General features: G+C 37.6%; 1 protein-coding gene across 4 annotated transcripts in view; it reads left to right on the top strand.

Moving 5' to 3' along the window:
* The window catches only part of FGGY (FGGY carbohydrate kinase domain containing), a 517,954-nt gene that overhangs the window by 372,066 nt on the left and 120,362 nt on the right, over positions 1-25,526 (top strand). For all 4 annotated transcript variants that reach the window (XM_074265798.1, XM_074265799.1, XM_074265800.1 and 1 more), the window contains 2 exons: positions 428-535; positions 21,175-21,236. In XM_074265798.1, coding sequence (XP_074121899.1) covers positions 428-535; positions 21,175-21,236 — 170 coding nt within the window. The remainder of the gene's footprint in view (positions 1-427; positions 536-21,174; positions 21,237-25,526) is intronic.

Here is a 25,526-nt window from a genome sequence, read left to right as displayed (position 1 = left end):
CCAAAGCCAAAATCATTATTGTTGTTGTTGTTATTGCTATTGTTTGAGTTGAATGAGTAGTATTAACACCCTTGAGGTTTTTTGGGGTAATATTTCAGAGAACGGGATATCCAGGTGACCTGAATTCAAATCCTGCCTGAGTGGACTCTAATTACTGGTGCTCTCTTCCATGGAACAGATTAGGAATTGGCCTGAAATCTGCAGGGATACTGAAACATTTCAATGACTTGTCTAAAATCACATCACCAGCATATGTCAGAAGCAGGATCTGAATCCAGACTCTCCCTTCCCTTGGCCACTTCCAAACCAATATCGTTCGTTTTCTACTTTTTACTAAGTCAGTCTCAAATGGTTTCTTTCCCAAACTGTCACACGTGACCAAGCCAGCCTTTCACTCCATTCACCCACTTTCTCACTTTCTTTCCAGATCAGCCAAAGCCCCATTTTTGTGCCGGGCATTTGGGGTCCCTACTTCTCAGCGATGGTCCCTGGATTTTGGCTAAATGAAGGAGGGCAGAGTGTTACTGGAAAATTGGTAAGTGAATGGCTTGATCTTCATTCATACATACATTTATTCCAAAAATCTTGATACAGCATCAATAAATAACATCCATGTTCTCTAGGGAATACTGGAGAAGAGAGAAGGTTTAGCTAAAACATAGCCCCTTCTTTCCATAGTTCATAAGTAGGACTATAAGCCATCCACATAGATAATCATGAGATAGAGTATTTAGATTATATATTTGTACAATGAGCTCTATTGATTTTAACCTAAAGAGGTCCTTGAAGGGAGCAAGTGACTGGAGAGGAGATTTGTACACAGGTCCTCAGATTCCAAAGCTGGGGTCCTTTCCATGGCTATTTCTCATGACTGTATGATATGTGCATTAGTGAAGGGCCTTGAAGGAATACCTAGAGGGCTCTTGCAGCTAAGAAAATACAAAGCCAGCCAGCCAGGCCAGACACATTTTACCAAGGTCCCATGTCCCAAGAGGTTTCCCTGAAAGTTAAATCAATAGAATTTTCTTTTCCTTTTGCTGGCTTACGTGAATAAGAGATTGAGCGGTGATTTATGAAGCTAGGTCCTTTATCATTAGTGTGATTTTCCAGCTGCCAGCGTGCACGGTACCCCAATCTGTAGTTCCCATCTGCCAAAGCTTCAGCACAGAGTCGGAGAGGGGGAGCAAAGGGAATGAGAGGGCATGAGAATCTCAGCTGGAAGAATAGGGGTTAAGCTGTAAATGAGAAGAGATGCTGCCGAAGGCATTGTGGGAGGAAGGGGCCCCAGGAACAGCCTCTGGACCGCTGAGTACCTCTCAGTGTCCTCCTACTTGCTTCTACTCTTTCACTCTCTGCCTCCTCTTCCTCACCTTGGTCTAGTAACTGGTCCCAGATGAATTGTACTTCAAATAGTCTAGACCCAGCCCATAGGATGATGGGTAGTACAGGGAATTTAAGAAATCATAGAATCTCAATTTGAAAGGGATCTCATAAGGCCATTAATCCAATCTACACTAAAATAAGTCATCTACAAAATACCCAATAAAAGATCATTTTTAAAAAAAATTTAACAAGTCAACAATAACTTATGAAGTGTTAATTGTATTCTATTATAAATAATTATATAGAGAAGACCCTTAGTTTGTTTCAAAACCTCCAAGGAGAGGGAACCCATGGCTTCTCCAGGCAGCATATTCCACTTTTGGGAGGTTTGTCTCGATAACAAGAGTCAGTTTGTGACTATCTATTTGACCCAATGCTCCTAGATCTGCCCTATGACCCAAGCAAGTACAAGTCTACTCTTTGTTACCTACAATAACCACTCAAATATTCGAAGCATTATCTTGTCCTTGCTGGATCTTCTCTGAGAGAACAGCTAAATAGCCTCATTTCCCTCCACCTGCCCTCATGCAGCACAGACTTCAGCTTTTCACTTTTCTGATCCTCCTTTGAGGAGCTTTCAGCTTATCAAGCTTCTTCTGAAAATGTATCTCCATGTATTGAATAAATGGAAGGGCTAATGGATGAGGGATAGCGAGAGCATGACTCCTTCTTTTCGGGTGGCCTGACATCTTCCCATTCTGATTATTTCTGTACAGCTATTGAGTCTGGGGTTCAGAGGTCTACATTCCCCAAGCATCCTCACAAACAAAATGTGGTTTGCCAATAATGTGTTAGGATTACCAGGTGAGAATTCAGGTTGTCTGGACAATTACAAGGTGAGAAATCAGGTTGACTTAACAGTTCTCTGGTTCAGACCTTTGGCTCAGGCCTTTAAAGGGAGTTTACACCTCAAGAATTCTAAGAGGAACAAGTTCATTGGTTGTAAGTAATTCCCACAAGCCCCTGGAAGTACCCACAAGTCCATTCTCTGGGAGAATAAAAAGAGGCAACATAGAGCCTGGAGAGCAGTCTGGAGTGGGAAAGGACAAGAGCTGGAGGAGATTCAGAGCCAGGATTCAGGAAGAAGAAGAGGCTGGTTGGAGGCTCCAGAAGCCTCCCAAGAAACCTGCTTATTAAGGAAAAGATTATACAGAAAAGAAACCTCCTCCCAGAGAAGGATTATAATTGAGCAGACGACCAGACCCTCACAATACAAGAACATTACAATTGGCGCCCAATGTGGTAATCCTAACAATAATGCTCCTTGTTAGAAAGAGATATTCCTCAGAAATGAACAAATTGGTTTATTAATTTAAATTAACCTCCTCCAAGATGATGAAATCATAGATTTGGAGTTGGAAGGGGCTCTGGATGTCATGCAAGCCTAACCTCTCATTTACAGATGAGGAAACTGAGACCTACTGAGGCAAAGTGATTTTGAAGGCAGTTAAGAACAGAGTCATGTCCCTTTCCCAGTTTCCTGGATGTTTTAGGGATAAGGCAGAGACAGAACTTGTAATCTGACTGGTCTAGGGGGCTCCTAGTGAACAGCTCTATCTAAATATGTCAGCAACTTCCCTACAAGTTACAGTCTTGGAGAGATGCCCAGAGCAGGGCAAAAGTAAGTGACATAACCAAGATCACACAGTCCGTTTAGGACCAAAATGAGCTCTCGTTAAATCTACATCTTCCTTCTTCTAAGACCAGCTCTCTAGTAACTGTGGTAAGAAGTATGCCTTCTAAAGCAGTGTAAATCTGGTTCCAAAAACCCCTAATCAATTGTTAATGTGTTCATTGTTATATAAACCCAGGTGTTTCAGATGCAGAAACGATATGGGTCATACCAGCAGCTTAAGAGAGGGGAAAGACATGAAGCAAGGATGGTCCCCATCCCCATGTACCAAGACTCAGAAACTCCTAGAAATGGGCTTTGCACTGAGCGAGGCAGATTGGAAGTTTGCCTGATTTTTTCAGTTCAGAGACTTTTTGTCCTCTTACCACCTGAGGATAATAATGCGTATTGTTATTTTCTAAAACAATCACACAAGTTATTTATATAATATCTTGAAATTTGCCAAGTGCTTTATGCAATGGTCTCATGCGAACCATCCCCAAAACTAAAATCAGGGAAGAATGCAGCCCAAATCCTCAACGGATTAAGAGAAATCCCTGGTGGGTCCTGAGCTTTGGCTGAAAGATCCCGCAAAGGTATTTGCTGCTATGTTGTTTTCTATACAAGGAACTTGATCCCTGGAGTGTAATTCTCACAGGGATAGATGGCACTGAACACTGTATGGTGACTCGTTATTATTCTCACAGTCAACCAAGCACTTGATAATCTATTCTCTGCTCTTCCGCCTCCTGGTCAACCTTTGATCCCTATTTGTTTGCTTTCTTCTCACAGTCAGATAATTTTAATCTAATTCCAGAGCCTGGAGAAAAACAGTCTTGGGATCCTATGATTGTTCAACTTCTCTGTGACAAACATGGCGCAACTCTGGCCTGGCCTAGCTGGGGCTTCTTTTGTTAGCTCTTTATCCCTCCCTCAGGAGGGACTTTCCAAAAGGTCCGGCCTCCCCCCGGCCCCAGCTCACCACCTCCTAGTTAGACTCTGCCCTTGTGGTTTCCAGACTTGGGACACGCCGTCCACTTTCCACCTAGCAGTCAATCCCTTCACTCTACTGACGGCAAAGTTCAGATTTAATCTTGTCCATAAAACCATCTTGGGCACAGCTAAAGTGAGCTACAGACATTATTTCAGTAAGCAATAATAGCCTCCTTGACTTCTTTCTTGGGGGGCAACATTTTTGTTGTTTGGATGTTAAAGATGTATTATATTAGATAATCCAAATGACCTCCAAGGCCCCTGGCAACTAAGACTCCAGTGTGAGATCAGGTCCAAGTTGGAGATTTGGCTCCTGGTTCTAACACTCCCTCTCTTATCCTGAAGATCATGAGATAACATTTATAAAATATCTAGCAAAGTACACAGTAGGCACTAAATAAAAGTTTGCACCTTTCCCCCCCCCCCACTATTAAGGGACTCATATAGGATCACATATTGTTATCCCATGATCTTCACAACAACCCTTGGAAGTAGGTGCTAGCATACAGTAGGCACTTAATAAAAGTTTGCTTCTTTTCTCCTCCTCGACCACTAAAGGTATAGGACCATATGTTGTTATCCCATGATCTTCACAACACCCTTGGAGGTAGATTCTAATTTTGTCCCCATTTTACAGATAAGGTAAAGTGAGATAGACAAAAGTCAAATGATATCCAGAGTCAAATATTAAGTCAAATTTGAAATCTGATTCCAGGTCCATCTTTCTATCCATTATGCTACCCAGCTGCCTCAGTTTCCTTGTCTTTAAAAGAAGAATCCTATAACGCACATATTCAGTGTCCAAAGTACTTGCAAAATTTGAATAAGGTTATGTCTACATGAGAAGCTCTGTGAACTCCAAAAGGCAGAGAAAGCTTAAGTCCATATGGAGAAATTGGCCTTCCTACAAATTGGCAAATTGGACCTACTCATGTATGTGTTTAAACAACTATTTTAAGGATTTAAAAGACAATTATGTTCATTAAAAAGACTTTTACGGAGTTCAAAGTAAGTTTGAATTGAGTTAGCTAAAATAATAAAATAAACAAAACTTTCAGTGATACAAAATGAATTATTTTGTCCATTTAGCTTTTAAATTTAATAATTAAATTTTGAATTTTCTTCTTCCCCACTTCCCACTAGTTGAGCCCCACGTCAAGCTTTTTTCCCCTCCAGTTTGGCCAGTTTCCATAGGCCTGTTTACAGATGGGTAGGTCCTTTGGTAAATGGGCCAGTTTCTGCATATGGGCTCTTTATACTTGTCCTCACATCTGTTTGTTCCTTTGCCAAAATGTATGTTGTCTTTCTTAGTTTCCCCCTTAGATGTGTTTTTCATGGCAGAATACATGTTTCCTCCACATTTATACAGTGAACCTCTGCATCCTCGGGCTCAGGCCTTTGAGTGATTATGGGTCAGCCAACAGAGCCCGGGGAAGAAACCCTTTTGAAGAGCCAATGGATTGGCCAAGGGGTGACCCAAAGAGAGAAGATGGCAAGCTGGCTCTGATTAAACCAAAATCCGAAGGGCGCTGAAATGTGAGGGGCCACCCAGGAGGAGCAAACACGCCTGCTACAATAATCCAAAGCCGAGGATCAGGAAGAACATATTCAGCACTAGGCTTCAGGGAGATACTGCCACATATGGGGGGTAGAGTACCCCCTCCCCGCTTGTTCAGTCATCACCATAAATCCGCATTCATGAAACCTTCTCTGAGGCTCAGGCCAGTCACGCTCTGTCACCTTAGATGATGTCAATGGACCAATCAAGGCCCAAGCTCACTCTTATAATGTGAATCTGGACTGCAAGCGGGGCTCCCGGCCTGCACCAGGGACCATGTTTGAGTGGAGGGGCTGAAAGCTTAAGTTTTGTCACCGATCTACCTCTTCCCAGAAGCCCCAAGGGTGAAGGTCATTGATTCCCTATGATTTAAATGACATGACATAGTCTCTCAGACTAGCAAAAGCAAGACAGGATCAAGCAGCCTATTTGAATCTTTATTACATGTCTAGCATTCACACCAGAAGCAAAGGGAGCCTCCTTCATTTTCCTTGGTCCATCTCTCATGCTGAAAGCAAAAATCACCTTCTTAACCATGACAGCCATTCCAAAGTGAAACGGGCTGCTCCAGTGGTCAGTTGAACAAATTAGTGAAATTTAAGCTGGATAATAGGAAATTCAAGGCAATATATAATAAATGTCTTGATATATTTGAAAGGCTGCCCTGTGGAAATGGGATTTAGACTTACGTTGCCTGGCACTAAAGGATTGAGCTACAAAGGATGCGTGTAAGTTATATCTCATCATCAAACAGCTCAGGAAGGAATGGGAGATGCTCAAGAATGAAATTCTGAAAACACAAAGGAAAGCGATTCTGATGGGAGAGAGATAATCTAAAGAGAAGTAGATAAATCGGGCACTTGGAAGCCAACTTAAATTTTTTAAATGTTCAAAAATGAAAATGTTCAGAATATGGAAGAAAGACCAAATATACCAAAAGCAAACAAACAAATAAATATAAGAGCATGGTGATTTCCTGAAAAAATGGTGTCATGGATTAAAGCCCAAAATGAATTGAAGCTGGCTGAGCTAACGAGCAAAAAAAGGCGTTTGGCTATTGGAAGAAAAAAAAAAGCCTATAAATTAAGGGCTTTCCCTTCTCTTTGGGGTGGATTAGAGCAATGATGAAGATAATGGCAATGGAGAGAAGGCAGAATTGCTCAATTCTTATTCTGTTTACTAGTTAAAAGAGAACAGACTGGATACTAGAAATGATGGAACAACAATGACAAATAAGGAGTTATACCTAATCTAAGTAGGAAGGTAGCAAAGGACACCTAGTTGCTCTTGATGCACTCGAGTCACCTGGCCCACATGAATCATAGCAGTGGGTACTGAAAGAATTGCCAAGCCATTGTCAGAAATATTTGAAAGATCATAAAAGAAGGGAAAGGTTCACAAGACTGGAAGGGGGGGAAATGTCCCAGATTTCAAAAATGGGAAGAAAACAGACTACAAACAAAACAATACATTTAAAATACTTAGCACAGTACCTGGTACATAGTATGTAGTCAGTAAATACTTATTCTCTTTTCTAGGCTAGCTGTGCAAAATTAAAAGGCAATTCAATTTGGGGGACAATGTCCTTTAAAGACATGATGGGGAGCAACTAACAAAGGAAGTTGGGAATGCAAAGAGACTTCATAAAACACAGATTGTGTCAGACCAGGCTTATTTTCTTTTTTGACAAGATTATTATACTAGTAGCTAGGGAAATGCTTTAAACATATTTTACTTAGCAAAGCTTTTGATAAAATATTTTATACTATTGTTATTTTTTTAAGTGGGAAAGTATGGATTAGACAATAATGCAAGCAAAGGAATTAAGAAATGATTTTATTATGAGATGAAAGAGTATTTGTTATTGGTTCCAGGGGGTCTCTAGTAAAGTACTCCAAGGATCTGTGTTTGGTACTGTACTGCTTAGTAATTTTATCAACAACTTGCATAGTCATAATTATCATACTTATCAAATGTTTATATGACATAAAATTGGGAATGATAGTTATAGAATGATATTAGGTGATATAGTAAGAGCATCAAGATTCTTTAACAGTCTAGAGCATTGGGCTTAAAAAAATAAAAGAAATCCTTCCCAAATTACAGGAGAATTGGGAGAATTAGCAAAGAAAATCTTGGTTTTTTTCCAAACTGAATGTGATCTTGCTTCTGTATCCCATTAGGGATAAATGCAAAATCTCATTTGAGTACAAATAATTTGCAAAGAAAATCTTGTGTTTTTTCCAAACTGAATGCGATCTTGTTTTTGTATCCCATTAGGGAAAAATACAAAATCTCATTTGAGTACAAAAAATGGGCTTCATAATATAAGAGAAAGACTTGGAAAGGTAGCAATTATTCTGGTCGAAGGGAAGAAAAGAATCATGTTATCTAATATTTCCCATGCACAAGCCTTTGTGACATTCACATAAGATGATGTCTGAAGGAAGACATAAAAAATCCTGAGAGTTTTAGTAGACTGCAGGCTCACCATGAATTAAGAATTAATTGTTAATATCATTAATATCACACTAGGTCAATGTTACATGTTCTTCAAATCAATATTACACCGTAAGTCAACCGTTAACACAATCTTCTATTGAATTCAGTGGGATAATGTTTGGGTCGAAGAACATATTCATCGCACTGTACTTTTCTCTAAAATTTAGCACCTAGAACTGAAAACATATCTTTGGTACATTACATTGAGTTCTAGGTACTGAATTTTAGGAAGGACATTGTTAAGCTTGCAAATGTGCACAAGAGAGTGGGGGAAAGTGAGAGCAATCATTTGTTTGTGACTTTTAAAATGTGATTGAAGGAAAAAGAAATATTTAATCTGGAAAAGGGAAGAGTTTAAGGAATATCATGTGATAGATGGTCTGTTCTGTTTAGACCTAAAGGACAGAATTAGAAGAAATGAGTGGAATGTGAGGAAAATCTGTCTTACTGTTAGAGAACAAAATTAAAAAACAAAACAAAACAAAACAAAAACAACATCCTTACCCTTAGAATTGTCCAAACATGGACAATATGAGCAATTAGAAGGCACAGTGCACAGAGCACCAGATCTGGCAACAATAATGGAGTCAGGTAGCAATTCCTAGTTTGAAATAAAAGGGACAAGGCTCATGTAAAAATTCACAATGGCATTCTCTTTGCCAAAAGGCATCTTTATGAGAAAAGGTTACAGACAAAATGAAGAAGTAAAGTGGACACTAGGAGTGGTAAATATGAAATAGATTCAGGGAAGCAATAGAAAAAATTTTATAGCTAGCAAAGAAAGAGGTTTTAATAATTAGCAAGGGAAAAGACAAGTTTCCCAGAGGAACTCACAATTAACCAGGAGAAAGGGAATACTCCATTGCCTGGAAAGCTAAATCCATACAGGAATTTAGCAGATTAACCTTAAAAGGGACTAGCAAGGGAAGGAGATCATGCTTCAAGAGATGCAGCACCCTAGAAGAGTTAGCCATCACAAGAAGAAAGATGCCATGAGGCATGAAGAGGGGATGAGGAGAAAAAAACATCAAAAAGCAGAGCCTGGCAGGCTAACCTCTAAAAGGGATTGAGCAAAGATAGAGTAGGAAGGGAAATTGAACCTCAGGGATCTGACATCCTAACTTAGCTTTCTGATGGAAGCAATTCCAAGTGAAATGGGCTGTTGCATTGGTCAATTGAACAAATTGTTGAAATTTAAATAGGATGATCGAAGATTCAAGGGGATAATTCAAGGGGATAAAGATGTCTCAATATAATTAAAAGGCTGCCCTGTAATAGTGGGATTTAGACTTAGTTTGCCTGGTTCTAAAGGATTTGAATACCATGTATCTGATTGGAAATAAGTGAAGTTTCCAAAGATATCCACGAGGGATGGGACTGTAAAATTGAGCCCATCCCATCAGTGGCCTTTCCTGCTGGCCTCAAGGAGTATTATCATCTCATCTTCAGGCTTTCTCTGTCAATCCTATCCAGCTATCCAGTACTTCATCATCAGGAAGACTCATCTTCCTGAATTCAAATCTATTTCAAATAAGTCCTAACTGTGTGACCCCTGGCAAGTAACTCCACCCTGTTTGCCTCCGTTTCTTCATCTGTAAAATGAACTAAAGAAAGAAATGGCAAGCTATTCCCATATGTTTGTGAAAAAAAATCCCAAATGGGATGATAGAGAGTCAGGAATGACTGAAAAACAACCCAACTCAACAAAACACAAACTATGCTGTTTCAGGAGTTCATGAATCAGTCTCTTTGTAAAGAAATCTTCATTCAAAGTATTCTTGACTACTTTGGGAGAGTGATTCTAAAAGAATATTTTTGTCCAAGACTGAATTAGACTAATGGCCCCGGGGCTTCCTTCTGACTGAGATTCTGTGATTTTTTTGATGTCACGTTCCACTTTCACAACTAAATACAGATCTTTCAGGCCTTCAGATTCGAGAACTATACTGAAACTCAAGGAAACAGCAGCAACAGGCAATTTTGTACAGAAAAATCCAGGAGTTTCCAGTTCATTTTACTTGGTCATGATTTGGACATGATTGCCTTCTCTTTCATATATTTTGTTTCTTCGGAAGCTAATCATCCCGATGTTAGATGAAAATAATAATAACAATAGCTAACATATAGAACTTTAAGGTCTGTGAATGTTTATCTCATTTTAACCAGACAACAACTTATAAAGTAGATTTGATTATCCTTTAAAAAAAAGGAGAAGAAAAGAAATTGAGGCTGTTAAGTGACTTCCCTAGGAAGTATTAACTATCCAAGTTAGAATTCAATTTCATGTCTTCCTAATTCCAAGTCCCATACTCTATCTAATACACCAACTAGTTGCCTTTGGGCTGGGATACCACCCACCTCTGAATATCTACATGGTGGCAGTTGGAGCTAGTCTTGTGTAAAGTCCCTTTTTTATATACTAGCACATTGGTTGTGCTGCAAATACTGCTATTTCTCTAGAATAGCGGTATCTAACTCAAATAAAAACTCATGCTCACGGAGTTTTTGGATATTGATAGAAGATTGGTAGAAAAACTCAAATGAGCATTATCTGTGTTTTCTTGTATTGTTATCTATTTTGTTAAATGTAGTTTTTTGATATTGATAGAAGATTGGTAGAAAAACTCAAATGAGCATTATCTGTGTTTTCTTGTATTGTTATCTATTTTGTTAAATGTTTTAATTTGATTGGGACACCAGACAGTGTTGTATGCCTGCAGGTGGCCCTTGGCCTCCATGGTTGCTACCCATAATTACAAATGTGAACAGCACACTGAAACATTTGTTCTTTTGTCCCATGTTCCTTTCCACTACAGACCCCTTTCTTCTTTATGATGTGGCAGAATTTTGTAGTGATATTTCCCGTAGTTAGAGGTAGAAGACACCTGGGTTTTAATTCTGGCTCTGGTCCCTACAAACTGGGACAAAGAATCACTTTTTTTAGCTGCCCTCGATTCCCATCCCTGTACCCCAGTTCACTCTACTTATGGATGGAAGGTAACGGGAAACAGCATCAGCTATTGCACACCTCAAAAACACAGCAGCAGCTCAAGTCGGACCTCATAGCTTTTATCACCATTTGCTTCTCATTGGGTTTTGCCATGCGGTACTTGAGAAAGGAAGCCACAAACCACCCTGTGCACATTCTCACACACCATCGTGGTGATACCAGGAAAGATGCTCTGTATATCCTGCCCACTTTCACAGCTTCATCCTCAAAAGCCAAGTAACACAAGCTCACCCTCATTACCAGATCCCCATCACACTCGGGTGCTGATTTAATGTCCAAGCTTTCACTTTCCAGAAGAGGAAACAGGGAGAGAGATGTCCCAGAGTTACAGTAAGAACTTGAAGCGGGATCTGATAACATGTATTCCCATTTATAGTTACTGGGCTGCCTAGCTGACAAGGGAACAGCCTGGTCTCGGAGTCAGGAAGGCTCACTTCTTGAGTTCAAACCTGGCTGTAGACACTTCCTAGCTATGTGACTCTGGGAAAAGTCACTTCATATTATTGCTCTTCAGATTCCTCATCTGTAAAATGATCTGAAGAAGGAAATCTGTAAAAGTCCTCTCCAGGGACTTTGCCAAGCAAATCCTAAATGTGTGACGTGGGCAAGCCATTTTTCTCTGTTTGCCTCAGTTTTCTCATCGGTTAAAAGAGCCGGACAAGAAAATGGCAACCCTATCCAGTGTATTTTCCAGACAAAACCCAAAATAGGGGACGTGACTAAACAACAGCAATGATAATAACTAGTTGAAAAATCTTGGAGCCTCTTTGCCTGTAAATCATGGCAGCAAGTCCAAACGTACCTGCCTTAGTTATGGGCTCAATCAACTTCCAAGATACTCATTCACTTAAAGAAAATGAGTATGTGTATAAGTACTTATCACTATGTATTTTGGTTTTGTTGTATATTTATGCATAACACTGTTCAGAGTGCTTAATATTAAAAAGAAACAGCTGACCCCTGAGAGATCGAACCATAGACATGAAACAATTAACTGATACTCTGCAAAATGACAGAAAAGAATTGTTGGACAAGGTTGGAGAAGCAGGGAGAAATTATAGTGGTCCTAATGAATCAGAGAACCTGAAAATTCATCTACCCAATGCAGAAATTCCCTTTACATGAGACCTGATGAGTATTCATCAAACAAATCAAAAGGCATTTATTAAGCACTTACTGCATGCCAGGCACTGGGTTAAGTTTCCATTCAACATTCTTTCCCAAGGAAAGAGAATCCACCTCATCTCAAAGCAGCTCATTTCACTTCTGGATTCCTTATGATCTCTTGGAAGATTTTCTTGACCTGATATTAAAATGTCGCTTCTCCTCATTGCTCCTCAACATTTCCCTAAGGATAAGTAAAGCAAACTGAATCCTTTTTTACTTGCCAGGTCTTCAAACCCTTGAAGTCAGCTATGAATCCCTCCTCCCCAGGTTTGTCACTCCCAAGATCCACATGCTTCATTATTCTGCCCTGCCTCTTCTAGCTATGTTCTCCCTTGCCAATGGTCTCTTTAAAACACAACATCTACAAGTAATCATGGTAGTGTAGATGTGGCTTAAGCCCAGCATGATACAACGTGACTCTCTACTCTTGTTTTGGATACTATACCCTTTTCAGTTCAGCTTAAAATTGTTTTCCTAGGATTTCTCAGATAGTAAGTGTCAGAGACAGGATGCACCAAAAATCCTTAGGCCCATAACAAACCATCTTTTTATCGTTGTTCTTCTTCTTTTGTCTACTTAATGGTATTTGATTTTTCCATTTACATGTAAAGAAAGTTTTCAACATCTTTATTAAATTTTGAATTCCAAATTTTTCTCCCTTCCCTTCCCTCTCACCAAGATAGTGACCAATCTGATATAGATCATGCATGCACAATTATTTTAAATATATTTCTATATTAGTCATGGTGTGAAAGAAAAATCAGAAGAAAAGGGAAAACCCACGAGAAAGAAAAAGCCAAAAAAAGTGGAAATGGTGTGCTTTAATCCACATTCAATCCCCATTGTTCTTTCTCTGGATGTGATGACATTTTCTATCCCAAGTCCATTGGAATTGTCTTGGATCACTGTATTACTGAGAGGAACTAGGTCCATCATAGTTGATCATCACACAATCTTGCTGTTGTGTGCAATGTTGTCTTGGACAAGCCATTCTTATTAAAGGAGTAGGAAAAAAATGAAAAACAAAATAAACAAAATAAAATACCATTGCATGTGAATTCAGACACCCAAGGATAAATCTAGGCCCATGTCACTGTGATCATATCACTTAACTAGTTAATCTTCTCTATTGTAAAATGGCCATAAAATATGATGTGGTTACCTATCTCACCCAGCTGTTATGAAGGAAAAAAAAATTGAAAACTTTCAAAGCTTCATAAAAACATGAGCTCCGATCATTAAGCTTATCTTCACTCCATGTTATTTCCAAGCTCAGAACTTAGAGGAGGCCTGGGCATTCTGGGAAAGGATCTGAATAAGCAGTTCCATAGCTCCTGGTCCCTCATTTCCACCCCCACATCACCCTCAGCAGGAAGGGGTAGGTAGGGTAGCACAATGGAAAGGAACCTGCACTGTAGCTATGGCACCTGAGCCATAGTCTCTATCTATATGATCCTGAATAAGTCCTACAATCTCAGTGAGCTCCAAGTTTTTCATCTTTATGGTCCCATTTAGCTTTTTTTCTACGATGCTATGACCAATTTGTACTGCAAATCTCCATCACTCTCCCACAAAGCCACTAGTTGAATGATCATCTCCCATCCCAAAGTCAGGGATAATTAACTGGCTTAAAGGTAAGCCAGAAGTCTTTGCTTTATTTTGCATCCTGGACCCCTCAGGCAGTCTGGTGAAGCTTGTGGATCCCTTCTCAGTGACTCAGCAACATCTCCTTCCGATTATCTTTATGTTTGATAGAGCTCTAATAGAAATTGTCATGAAATAAGCTAATCTTCTATTGTTCTTTTTTGACTTTGTGTCAGGGTAATGCTTTTAAATGGACAAACTAAAGCAAAGGATGTATTTAAATAAATGTATTTAAATAAAATTATTTCTTTTTAAATTTTTTTTTAAATTTTAAACTTTAAAAATTTTGTTATTATTATTACAGCTTTTTTATTTACAAGATATATGCATGGATAATTTTTCAATGTTGACAATTGCAAAACCTTTTGCTCCACCTTTTCTCCTCCTTCCCTCCACCCCCTCCCCTGATGGCAGGTTGACCAATACATGTTAAATATGTTAAAGTATAAGTTAAATACAATATATGTATACTTGTCCATACGGTTGAAATAAAATTATTTCTTTAAAAATTAATAAAATTTTTGGGCCCCAGATTAAGATCCCTTTCTATAGAAAATTTAAAAAAAAGATCAACAAGCATCTATTAAAGCCCTTTCTGTGTATCAGGCACTGTGCTATATTCTGGATCTTTTCTCTGATTAAAGTGTTAATGTGAGTTTGACTAGAGTGGAAAAAGACAAAAGACCCTGGTGTAATTGAATTGCTTTCTTGGAATCCTAGCAAATTGCTAGCCAGCTCTTTCTCCCCCCTTCCTGGATATGCATCATTCAGACGCATTAATGTCTAAGCAAGAAGGAAATCAAGCTTCTTGAAGTGATGGCTCAAAATTTATTCTGTGACATTTTTTTCCCTGACAATTTCTTTTAGGGACCAGTTTTATCTGTTAACTTGTGTTTATTTTGTCATCTATCAAGGGCAAGTAGAGCTGGCAGTCATGGTCAGATCAGGAGATAAAATGTGACCATTTCAGTATTGATGTTGCTCCCAGCGTGTAGTAAGGTCTGTCACTATCCTTACACATTAGCTAATAGGAATTACTTAATGGACACAGAGCCCAACTCAGCAAAAATCAATAGTTCTGCTGATCTCTTCCTCTGCCTTCTCCCTTTCTCCCTCCCTCCCCAACAGAGAATCTAGCATCAGTGAATTTCAGAACTGCTGGAAAAGTACTCAGCAGTGTTCTGGTCTAATCCCTGACCACCCCCCAAAAAAAATCCACTTAATATATTTGACAACTGAGACCCAGAGAGAGATGTGAAGTGATTTCCCAAGTTTACTTGGATCATCTGTGAAAGAGACGGCTTTCATCCTCAGCTTGGAGCTCTCCGATGATGGGGAGTAACTCCACTTTGGGATGGTTTGGATTGGGTTCATTTTCTTTACCCCATACTGTATTTTGTCCCTCAATTTCTAATTAAGGATGACAAGCAAAATATTTTTTTTTCAAAATGACAGGGCAACTTGAACACTTGAAGTGTAATTCTCAGGATTATAGAATCAAATCTAGATTTGAAAGGAGCCTTGAAGGCCATGTAGGCGATCCCTTTATTTAACAGAGAAAACTGTGACCTTGGAAGGTTGAGCCATGTAGGTCACCCAGAGGATAGTGCCCTTTTCTTTTTCCCATTCTGCTTTTGCTAAAACATCTAGGATGCTAAAAAAAAAAAAAAAAAAAAAAAAAAAAAAAAAAAAAAAAAAAAAAAAAAAAAAAGCTTTTGTCAAGATTAAAGGCAATGCCTTCTTATTGCTGTCTTGATTCTTCCTTTCTAAAATAATCAGGGAAAGAGGTTTCCTTTTTACCTTTCAGAAGGATATAAAATGGGATCTCTGCCAGTGTCTGTAAATATGCAGAGGGGAAAGTGCACTAGAGACCAGAAGTGGGCAACTGAGGCAGAAGTAGCTCCCGAGTAAAGCCAAATTCTGATGAAGATGATAAGTCCAGGAAACATGTGAACCAGCTACCTGAAGAGGGTCAGGAGCAAGGGAAGTAGGAGATCTAAAATGTAGTTTCCATGAAGGCTTCATCCCTGGGACTAAATAGGATGTTTTGCTACAGAAAGAGAAAATGTGCATCTAGCATATTAGTCATGAGTTTGCAGGAGGATCTTACCTTCTTTGTGGGGAGAAAAAATAAGCACTGCTCTTATTTAGAAATATATGTTGGTATCATCCTACTACTTGATTCTTAATTTTTTTCAGATTAAATGTTTTACTTTTTTTAACTGTTTCTAAAATTCTATTTTTAAAAATCGTGTCTATCTTTTGTGTATCAGTCCAGTGAGTAAATGAATATCAAGATGTGAATAATCAATGTCAACTCTTATTATTCAGCCGTTACTGATTCATTCCTTGTTCAGCCAGTTATCAAATTAATTATCAAATATTCAAAGTGCTTTAAATTGGATTAATATAACCATGACCATTATTATCACCTTCACTATTGTGCTCCTTGTTCAGGTTAATGATTCCTAGTTTTATCATTCAATGTTCATATTTGATGTCCTCTAGACCTTTTGCTACTTTGGTCGTGTGGACATTTGACAGTTTGTCAAAGTTTGCTGTCAGACAGGAGTCTTTAATTATAAGAATTTTACTTTTATAACTTCCATCTAGAGGCAGAGAAAGATCAGGAAAGCGAGAAATAAAGCTGCTATGAGGTGAACACAATTTGTTCTTGGGAAATCATGGAAAGAGAAGATTGTGTTTTCCCTGCATTTTTAAAAAATTGACTTTAGATAAGAACCAAACTATCAGCTGAACTGTCTGGGTCTGTCCTGATACCTTGTTGTGTCTCTCTTCCTTACCACTCTAGGATCTTATCAGGCTGAATTAATAACAGCAGTCTAGCCTGGCTATGTATCTTGTGGTGGGTCTCCAGTACAATCTAAGCTGTTAATCTTACTGTCCAATGATCTCTTTAGAGGAAGCTGCCTTCATGTTTCTTTGGGTCAGCTGAATGCACACAGAGCACTCTGCATAATTAAGTCCCAGGCTGAAGTATAAGGAGTCTCAGGAGGCCCCTCATCCCTGAGATTGCATCTTAGATAGAATCCTTTCTAACCTGAAAGATGCTGACCATTTTCAGAGTTCTCCGCTGCCTAGCTGTGGGTCCCTGGGCAAATCCTTTAACTCCTCCAAATCTTCTTCATATGGAAGATGAGAGTAATGATACTTTTGTTTCTTCTATCACATAAGGTTCCACTGATATAATGTATATAAATTAAGTTCTTTGCAAACTTTAGAGTCTTATATAAATATCCATCATTTTTCTTCACTCAGCAACATCTCCTTCCGATTATCTTTATGTTTGATAGAGCTCTAGTAGAAATTGTCATGAAATAAGCTAATCTTCTATTGTTCTTTTTGACTTTGTGTCTGACTAACTCTTGTATAAGTGAATTGAATGATGTTTAACATTGATTGAAAGTGTAGGAGTACAGGCTCATCTTCTGTAGAAAAGTCAACCAGAACATTGTCAGTATAACTTCAAGAACAGATAGGATGATGGAGATGATAGTACTTCATTTCTATAACTACATGCTTTTAATTTCTCCCAATGGAGAAATTAAATGAAATTCTGTACTTCTGTAAAGTACAGAAAAATGGAGTAGTTTGATGAAATCTATAGACTCCTCAACATTATACTTTTAAGTACATAAAATAAAATGCAGAGCATTATAAATAAATCTGACTTTCGTGAAATACAGATATCAGTGCATATTTTTTTTTAAAAGCTGGATACCAGGTTAAAAATTCTCAGGGTCAGGAGTCATGAATCTTGCTTGGAACAAATCATATTGGAACTCAAGTAGAACTGAGGAAATCAGATCAACATAAGCTAAAAGCATCTTAATAATGATAATAATGATGACTATTTTTTATTTATGATTTTTTTTAATTGAGTAGTCTGATAAACTCTATGGACTCCTCAACATCATACTTTTAAGTACATAGAATAAAACGCATAGCATTATAAATAAATATGACTTTAGTGAAATACAGATATAAATGTATATATATATATATATATACATATATATATATATATATATATTTTTTTTTTTTTAAAGCTGGATACCAGGTTAAAAAGTCTCAGTCTAGATTTAGATGAATATTGCTTGGAACAAATTATATTAAAATGAATTAGAATTAGAATCAAGTAGAACTGAGGAAATCAGATCAACATAAGCTAAAAGCATCTTAATAATGATAATAATGATGACTATTTTTTATTTATGATTTTTTTTAATTGAGTAGTCTGATAAACTCTATGGACTCCTCAACATCATACTTTTAAGTACATAGAATAAAACGCATAACATTATAAATAAATATGACTTTAGTGAAATACAGATATAAATGTATATATATATATATATATATATATATATATTTTTTTTTTTTTAAAGCTGGATACCAGGTTAAAAAGTCTCAGTCTAGATTTAGATGAATATTGCTGGGAACAAATTATATTAAAATGAATTAGAATTAGAATCAAGTAGAACTGAGGAAATCAGATCAACATAAGCTAAAGGCATCTTAATAATGATAATAATGATGACTATTTTTTATTTATTTATGATTTTTTTTTAAATTGAGTAGTCTGATAAACCCCTCAACATCATACTTTTAAGTACATAAAATAAAATGCCTAGCATTATAAATAAATCTGACTTTAGTGAAATACAGATATTAATGTATATTATTTTTTTTAAAGCTGGATACCAGGTTAAAAAGTCTCAGTCTAGATTTAGATGAATATTGCTTAGAATAAATTATATTAGAACTGAATTAGAATTAGAATCAAGTAGAACTGAGGAAATCAGATCAACATAAGCTAAAGGCATCTTAATAATGATAATAATGATGGCTATTATTTACATTGCTCTTTAAAGTTTATAAAATTTGAACCAAAGTCATTTCACATTACCTTGTGCAGACTGGGGAAGAGCCATAGAGATCAATAACTAATAATAATACTCAATAATAATAAACATATGGTTTTTGCTAGTGCCAGGAATCATACTAAACAGTAAATATATTTCTCATATCATTTGATTCTCACAATCTCTCTGGGAGGTATGTTTTGTTATCCCCGTTTTACAGATAAGGAAACTGAGAAAGAAAGAGGTTAAGTGACTTGCTCAGGGTCACACAGCTAGTGTGTGTCTGATACTGGTTTTGTACTCCAATTTTCTTCCCATATGGTTTTAAAGGCTATGTGTATTTGGTATGATTACATTTAGTAAAAATATTATTCTCAAATTTGCATGAACTTATATTGTGTTTAAGTGATCATAAGAAACCATTTTATCTGGGATAATACAGTTTCAGTGCATTTTGATTGTCAAATTCTCAAGTATATTTATAGATTCTTATTTGTAGGAGAGGGATTTGTCTCATTGAAGAACAGAATGCCTGCTTTTATATAAGTGACTACTTGATAAATATCTTTTTAAGTATTCAATAGATCCAAAATTTTTACCCCTACAATGATATTTTGTTCAAGTTCTATTATTTCCTTAAAAGTACTCATTGATCAATAAATCTGAACTCCTTAAAAAGTTTTGGACAGCAGTGATTTTATCCCATGCTGCTCTCCTGAATTCTTTCCTTTCTGTAAATAAATTCACTTGTCTCAGCCATTTGTCTAATCCTTCCCTGTTGAAGTATTGTTGGTTGAATTAAAATAGATATTATTCATTGAGGTTCTTTTGTTTCCATTCTTGGATCTTTACTGTTTCACAGACTCCAAGTGGCAAATGTACTCATTCCTATTATGTGTGTTAGGTCTAGTGACACATATCTATTATCTGTAGCTTTGCAGAGTGATATCTCTTTGTCCAAGAGCTTTAATTTAAGCTTTTTGTAGTTTTTTCTTATTTATAATTTTTTTTAAATTGAGTAGTCTGATGAAATCTATGGACTCCTCAACATCATACTTTTAAGTGCATAAAATAAAATGCAAAGCATTATAAATAAATCTGAAATACAGTTATCAATGCATTAAAAAAAAAGCTCATGGATACCACGTTAAAAATTCCCAGTCTAGATTTAGATGAATCTTGCTTGGAACAAATCATATTGGAACCCAAATAGAACTGAAGAAATCAGATCAACATAAACTAAAGGTATCTTAATAATGATAATAATGATGACTATTATTTATATTGTCCTTTAAGGTTTATGAAACTTGAATCAAAGTAATTTCAAGTTACCTTGTGCAGACTGGGGAAAAGCCATAGAGATCAATAGCTAATAACAATAATAATAATAATAATAACAAATATTTATATAGTTTTTACTACATGCCAGGAATCCATTTTGTATTTCTTATATCATTTGATTCTCACAATCTCTCTGGGAGATACATTTTGTTATCCCCATTTTACAGATAAGGAAACTGAGAAAGATAGAGGTTAAGTGACTTGCTCAGGGTCACACAACTAGTATATGTCTAATACTGGTTTTGAACTCCAATTTTACTGACTTTAGAAAAGAAAGGGTATGGAAAGGGATAATGATGTACAACCCCTCATTTTTATAGGATTTTGAAGATAAGGAAACTATGAGACAGTTGAATGAGGGGGAAAAATACACCAAAGTCAAAAGGAGATGATGAGGGGAACTGAATGAGGGGAAAAATGCGGGAAGTCACAAGAAGGTCCTAGTAGAACTGGACCTAGGTCTCCTGGCTTTTTGTTCATTCATCACACTCTCTCTTCCACCTCCTTATCTCTGTGACCACGACCACGGTGGAAATAGAAGTTGAAACCTTCCTGTCTGTCTCACCATGCTGTATTGCCCAGCACTAAGCATCCCTGCCTGATAGAACAATAATCCAGCTCACAACAACTCTGGGAGTTAGGCAGTGTACATAATATTACTCCATTTTATAAAGTGATTTGTTCTTGTCAAACAGCTAGCAAGCAGAGAAGTCTGGATTTCAATCTAGGCCTCTGACCTCTAAGTCTAGTACACCAGCCTCCTTGCTTCCTCATGGCTCCAGATGCCTCCCAGCTTCTCCCTTTCATCCTTAGGGATTAGCCATGGATTTCATTGATCTTTGCTTCAGTGACCATAGAACCTCTAAGCTGTTCACTAAGCTGAGCAAAGACGGTCTTTTACAAAATCCTGAGAATCCCCAGCTGAGTTAGAATTTCTCTTTTGGCAGATTTCTCAGTGGAAGAAAAGTAGAAGGAAATGAGTTTGGTTTTTGTTTTTCTTTCCCTAGGAATCTTCTCTCCTGCTCACATATAACATTTCTGGGGACATTCACTTTATCCATGATTCTTGATTTTACAGATAGACCACGTGGTCCAGGGACATGCCGCCTACCCTGAATTGCAAGCAAAGGCTTCAGCAAGGTGACTATTTTTAAAAAATCGTTAATAGTATTTTATTTTCCTAAATATATGCAAAGATAGTTTTCAACATTTACCTTGGTAAAACCTTGGGTCACAAATGTTTCTCCCTCTCTCCTCCCCTTCCCCAAGACAGCAAAGCAACTCAATATAGATTAAATATGTGCAATTTTTCCTAAATATATTTTCATATTCATCATGATGTGCAAAAAAAAATCAGATAAAAAGGGGAAAAACATGAGAAAGAAAAAAACAACGAACAAACAACGACAACAAAAGTGAAAATCTTATGCTTTGATCCACCAAACAACGACAACAAAAGTGAAAATCTTATGCTTTGATCCACATCCAGTCTCTCTGGATTAGGATGATACTTTCCACCCAAGTCTTTTGAAACTGAATTAAATCCAAGTGACTTTTATCTTTTTCCTTTTTTTCCCCTTTTTTCTTTACTTGTATCTTTCTTCCACAATAAGCTTTGTTAAGAATAGTGTTTTCCATTTACTTGATTCCATTTATACAGTCAATATTCTGAATTTGGAATTATATTAAATATGCTTGTATCCTGCCTCTGAAAGTCATTCTGAAATACCATTCTTGGGCTCAGTTTCCTCATTTGCAAAATTAGGAAAATAGCTAGATTTAATTTTCTGTCCAGTTCTGAATTCTATGATTCTATAAGCCTTCATTACTATGAGAGAGACAAGGCAGGGATTACCTCCATTTTCCAGATACACAAATTGAGGCTTAGCAAGGACTTGATGAAGACAAGACACTGACCGGGACTCAGTTCATGGGGTCTTTCCTCACAATGACTTTCATCTGTATCAGACTGAGTTAATGTAATTTTTCCATTCAATGATTTGCTTTGTGCCAACATTTTGAATAGAATTGCCATAAGTTAGAGAAGGGCAAAATGTACAAGGAGGAAAGGACTCTGGATGCTATCTAGTCCAAGTCTATGTAAACTGAGGCTCAGAAAGCTATAATTTTATTGGACCAGAGCCTAAATTGATTCAGTAGTACAACATATGAAACATATAAAAAATAATATACATTAAAAGAACTAAGGAAATGAGACTCATGGTACTCTCGATGGGAATATTGCATTTAATTCTGAGCACCCATTTTTAAATCATATTAATCAACAATCAAACACTAAACATTTAATATTGTGCTAAACATTGGAAATATTCGAAGGAGCAAAATTAAGTCCCTGTCTTCAAGGAGCTTTACAATGAAATGGACTATTTTTATTGACATTTTTCATTTTTACACTTCCTCTATTCCTCAGTGTTACTCCTTTCCCATGAGCAAACCCTTATTATATAATGATAAAGTCTGATAATGTATGCTAAGTGTATAGGTTTCGATTCTCACAAAGAACCAATCCTCCATATTTTATGGATATTGATAAGCTCATGACAGTGCACAGGAGAGCGAAGTGCCATAACAACATCTTGTGGGATGATTGAGTGGAGGAGCTGGGAATTTTGGTTTGAAGAAGAGAAGACCTAAGTGGGATGTTATAGCTGCTCTTATAGCTATTATGGGATGGGGAGAAAGGAGCTAAAGTCTGCTCCTCCTCCCACCTGGTGGGCCTGGGAGGAGTCAAGGAACATAGAACCAATTCAGAAGCAAATCAGAGTTTGATATCGTATCTTCCCAACTCTGTCATTTCACAAGTGAGAGATTAGTCCAAGGTCATAGAACCAATGGGTACCAGACACAGGTCAGTCCACTCAGAGGCCTGGGTAATTGATGCACAGAGAAAAACAATATGATCCAGTTCAAAGAGACTGATATTAGAATCAGAGAAGCTGGGTTCAGATCTGCTTCTGGCACTTGACATCTATGTGATCAAAAGTCACCTGATCTCCCTAGACTTCCAGTTCTTCCTCTGCAAGATGAGGGATTGGATTCCCACCTCCATTCCAGCCCTCTATCTATGATCTTATGAAATTTCTTACCAGTCAAAGGAAAAATCTCATCATGATTAGAACTGTTTAAAAAGGAGACAAAGCTGCCTCAGGAGCTAGTGAGGTCTCTCATGGTATCAAGTGATACCATCCCACTTTGCAAGGATGTCAGTGTCAACCTTTACCTTTTAATCATTACTGATTCATTCCTTCAGGTCAGTCAGTCAACAAGCATTTATTAAAAAGCCACCAAGTACCAAGCAAGCACTTCCAAGTCCTGTAAAACTCAAAAGATTTTGGTTTTAAGGAGTCTTCTTTGAAAATGTGAATGCCCCAGGGAAGGAGGGCATCTTAATCTCCTATCAGCTAACACCTCAGTCATCTATTAATACCTTAGCAAGAATTAGTAGGAGTGGGACGCAGAATAGTCCTTGAGGAAAGACAGTGGGATGAACTAGAGGGAAGAGAGGAGGAAAAGTAAGGCAGGGAGAATGGCACATGTCTCTCCTAAGCCATCTCCTGTGGGGGACGCTATTTGTCCAACATTTTCCTTGAGTAATGGTGACTGCATCTTGATAAACTGTGCAGAATATATATTGAAGAAGTCTGGAAATTATGTTTTTCATTGTGGCCCCAGCACTTAGTACTGGGTAGAATACACTATAAGCACTTAATAAATGCTTATCGACTGATTGCTACGGGCAGGTTGGACAAATGGCCTTTGGGAGGGACAATGGGTTTCTTCCAGGCTAAAATGACCCCAAAATAAAATTGAACAGAAGCCTTTCTTTCGATGTTACTTCATAACAGACTCCCTCCTTTTCCAATAGAGACATTTCCCTCTCTTTAGTGTTGTAATAATGTTTGTTGTTGCTTTTGTCTTTTAATCCCCTTTCTGCCTTTTTCTTTGTTCTTTTTCTGACTTTATTTGACTCACTTTTTCTTTTGCTAACTTTACTTGATTCACTGTACATCATCTCTTGGGGTCACTACTATTAGGTCCAGGGCTTTCTGTATTCTTGGGTCTAACAGGTTAGCATCTTCATTTTTTTTTCTTTTTGAAATATTTTGATTTTCCTAATTACATGTAAACATTTTTTACAATTGTTTTTAAATTTTTTCCTCCCCATACTCCCCCACCATGAAGAAGATAAATGTGAAGTTGCGCAAAACATTTCCATAAAAGTCATTTTGCAAAAGAAAACATAGATATCTCCCCTGAAAAAAAAAAAAAGATCCTCAAGAAAAAAAAATAAAAAATAAAAAAACATGCTTCACTCTGTATTCAGATATTAGTTTTTTTTCCCCCCCTCTGGGTATGGATAGCATTGCTCATCATAAGTCCTTCAGAATGGTCCTGGATCATTGTATTGCTGGAAACAGCAAAGTCATTCACAGCCAATCATCCCACAACATTGCTATTTACTTATGTACACAGTACATTTCACTTTGCTTGAGCTCACAAAGGACTTCCCAGGCTTTTCTGAGAGCATCCTGCTCCTCATAATTACCACAGAAAAAGAATATTCCTTCATAATCCCATATTGCAATTTCTTCATCATTCCCCAAATTGATGGGCATCCCCTCGATTTCCAATTCTTTGTCCTGAGAAAAGAGCTGGATCTTCCTTTGTGGCTTCCTTCTCCCTGACATCATTCTTGCTACTAACATTAGCTCTTTATAGAAGGTTCAGCTTTCTTGAATTCATCTGTTACTTAAACTTCCCTCCCCTACGATCTGATTTACTGTTTCCTCTAGACCCATTCTGCTTTGTGACAACTCTAAAATCATTTTCTTAGAACTGGAATGGATCTTGGAGGCAATAAAGGTCTACACCTTCATCTTACACATAAGGAAGCTGAGGATCAGAGTGGTTTTATGACACAGTCAAGACCACTAATTCAGCTAGAAAGTACTGAGGCAGGAATGGCTCCCCTGCATCTCTGTATTCTGTACTCAGCCTCCTAATAGTCAGGAAGCTGGTGGTCATAAGTTCGATTCCTTGAAATGGGCTGCTGGTTCATATGTCCAGCCCATCAGATATATCGCAAGTATCTCCAACAGGAAGCCATCAGCCTGACTTGTGGGTTTGACCAAGGTCAAGGATCCAGTAGAAAGTCCAAAGGGGTCATTGAAGAATTGGGGGTTCAAACCTTGACCTTGGTCCTGAGTTCTATGAATAAGCGTTGACAGGCCATCAATAAGTACTCATTAAGCACCTACCACCCACTTGTCACTGAACTAGAAGTGATATATGCAAACCTTCTGATTTCCAGTCCAACACTCTCTACCCCACAAATAAGCACTTCTCTATACAATCTAGAAGATGATCACTGAATGAAGCTTCATGGGTAATCCCTTAGCTTTGCTCTAG

The sequence above is a fragment of the Sminthopsis crassicaudata genome, chromosome 4 (genome assembly GCF_048593235.1).
Source record: "Sminthopsis crassicaudata isolate SCR6 chromosome 4, ASM4859323v1, whole genome shotgun sequence".
NCBI classification, from domain to species: Eukaryota; Metazoa; Chordata; class Mammalia; order Dasyuromorphia; family Dasyuridae; genus Sminthopsis; species Sminthopsis crassicaudata.
Note: the sequence above shows the minus strand (reverse complement) of the source record. Positions and strands in the feature narration are given on the sequence as shown.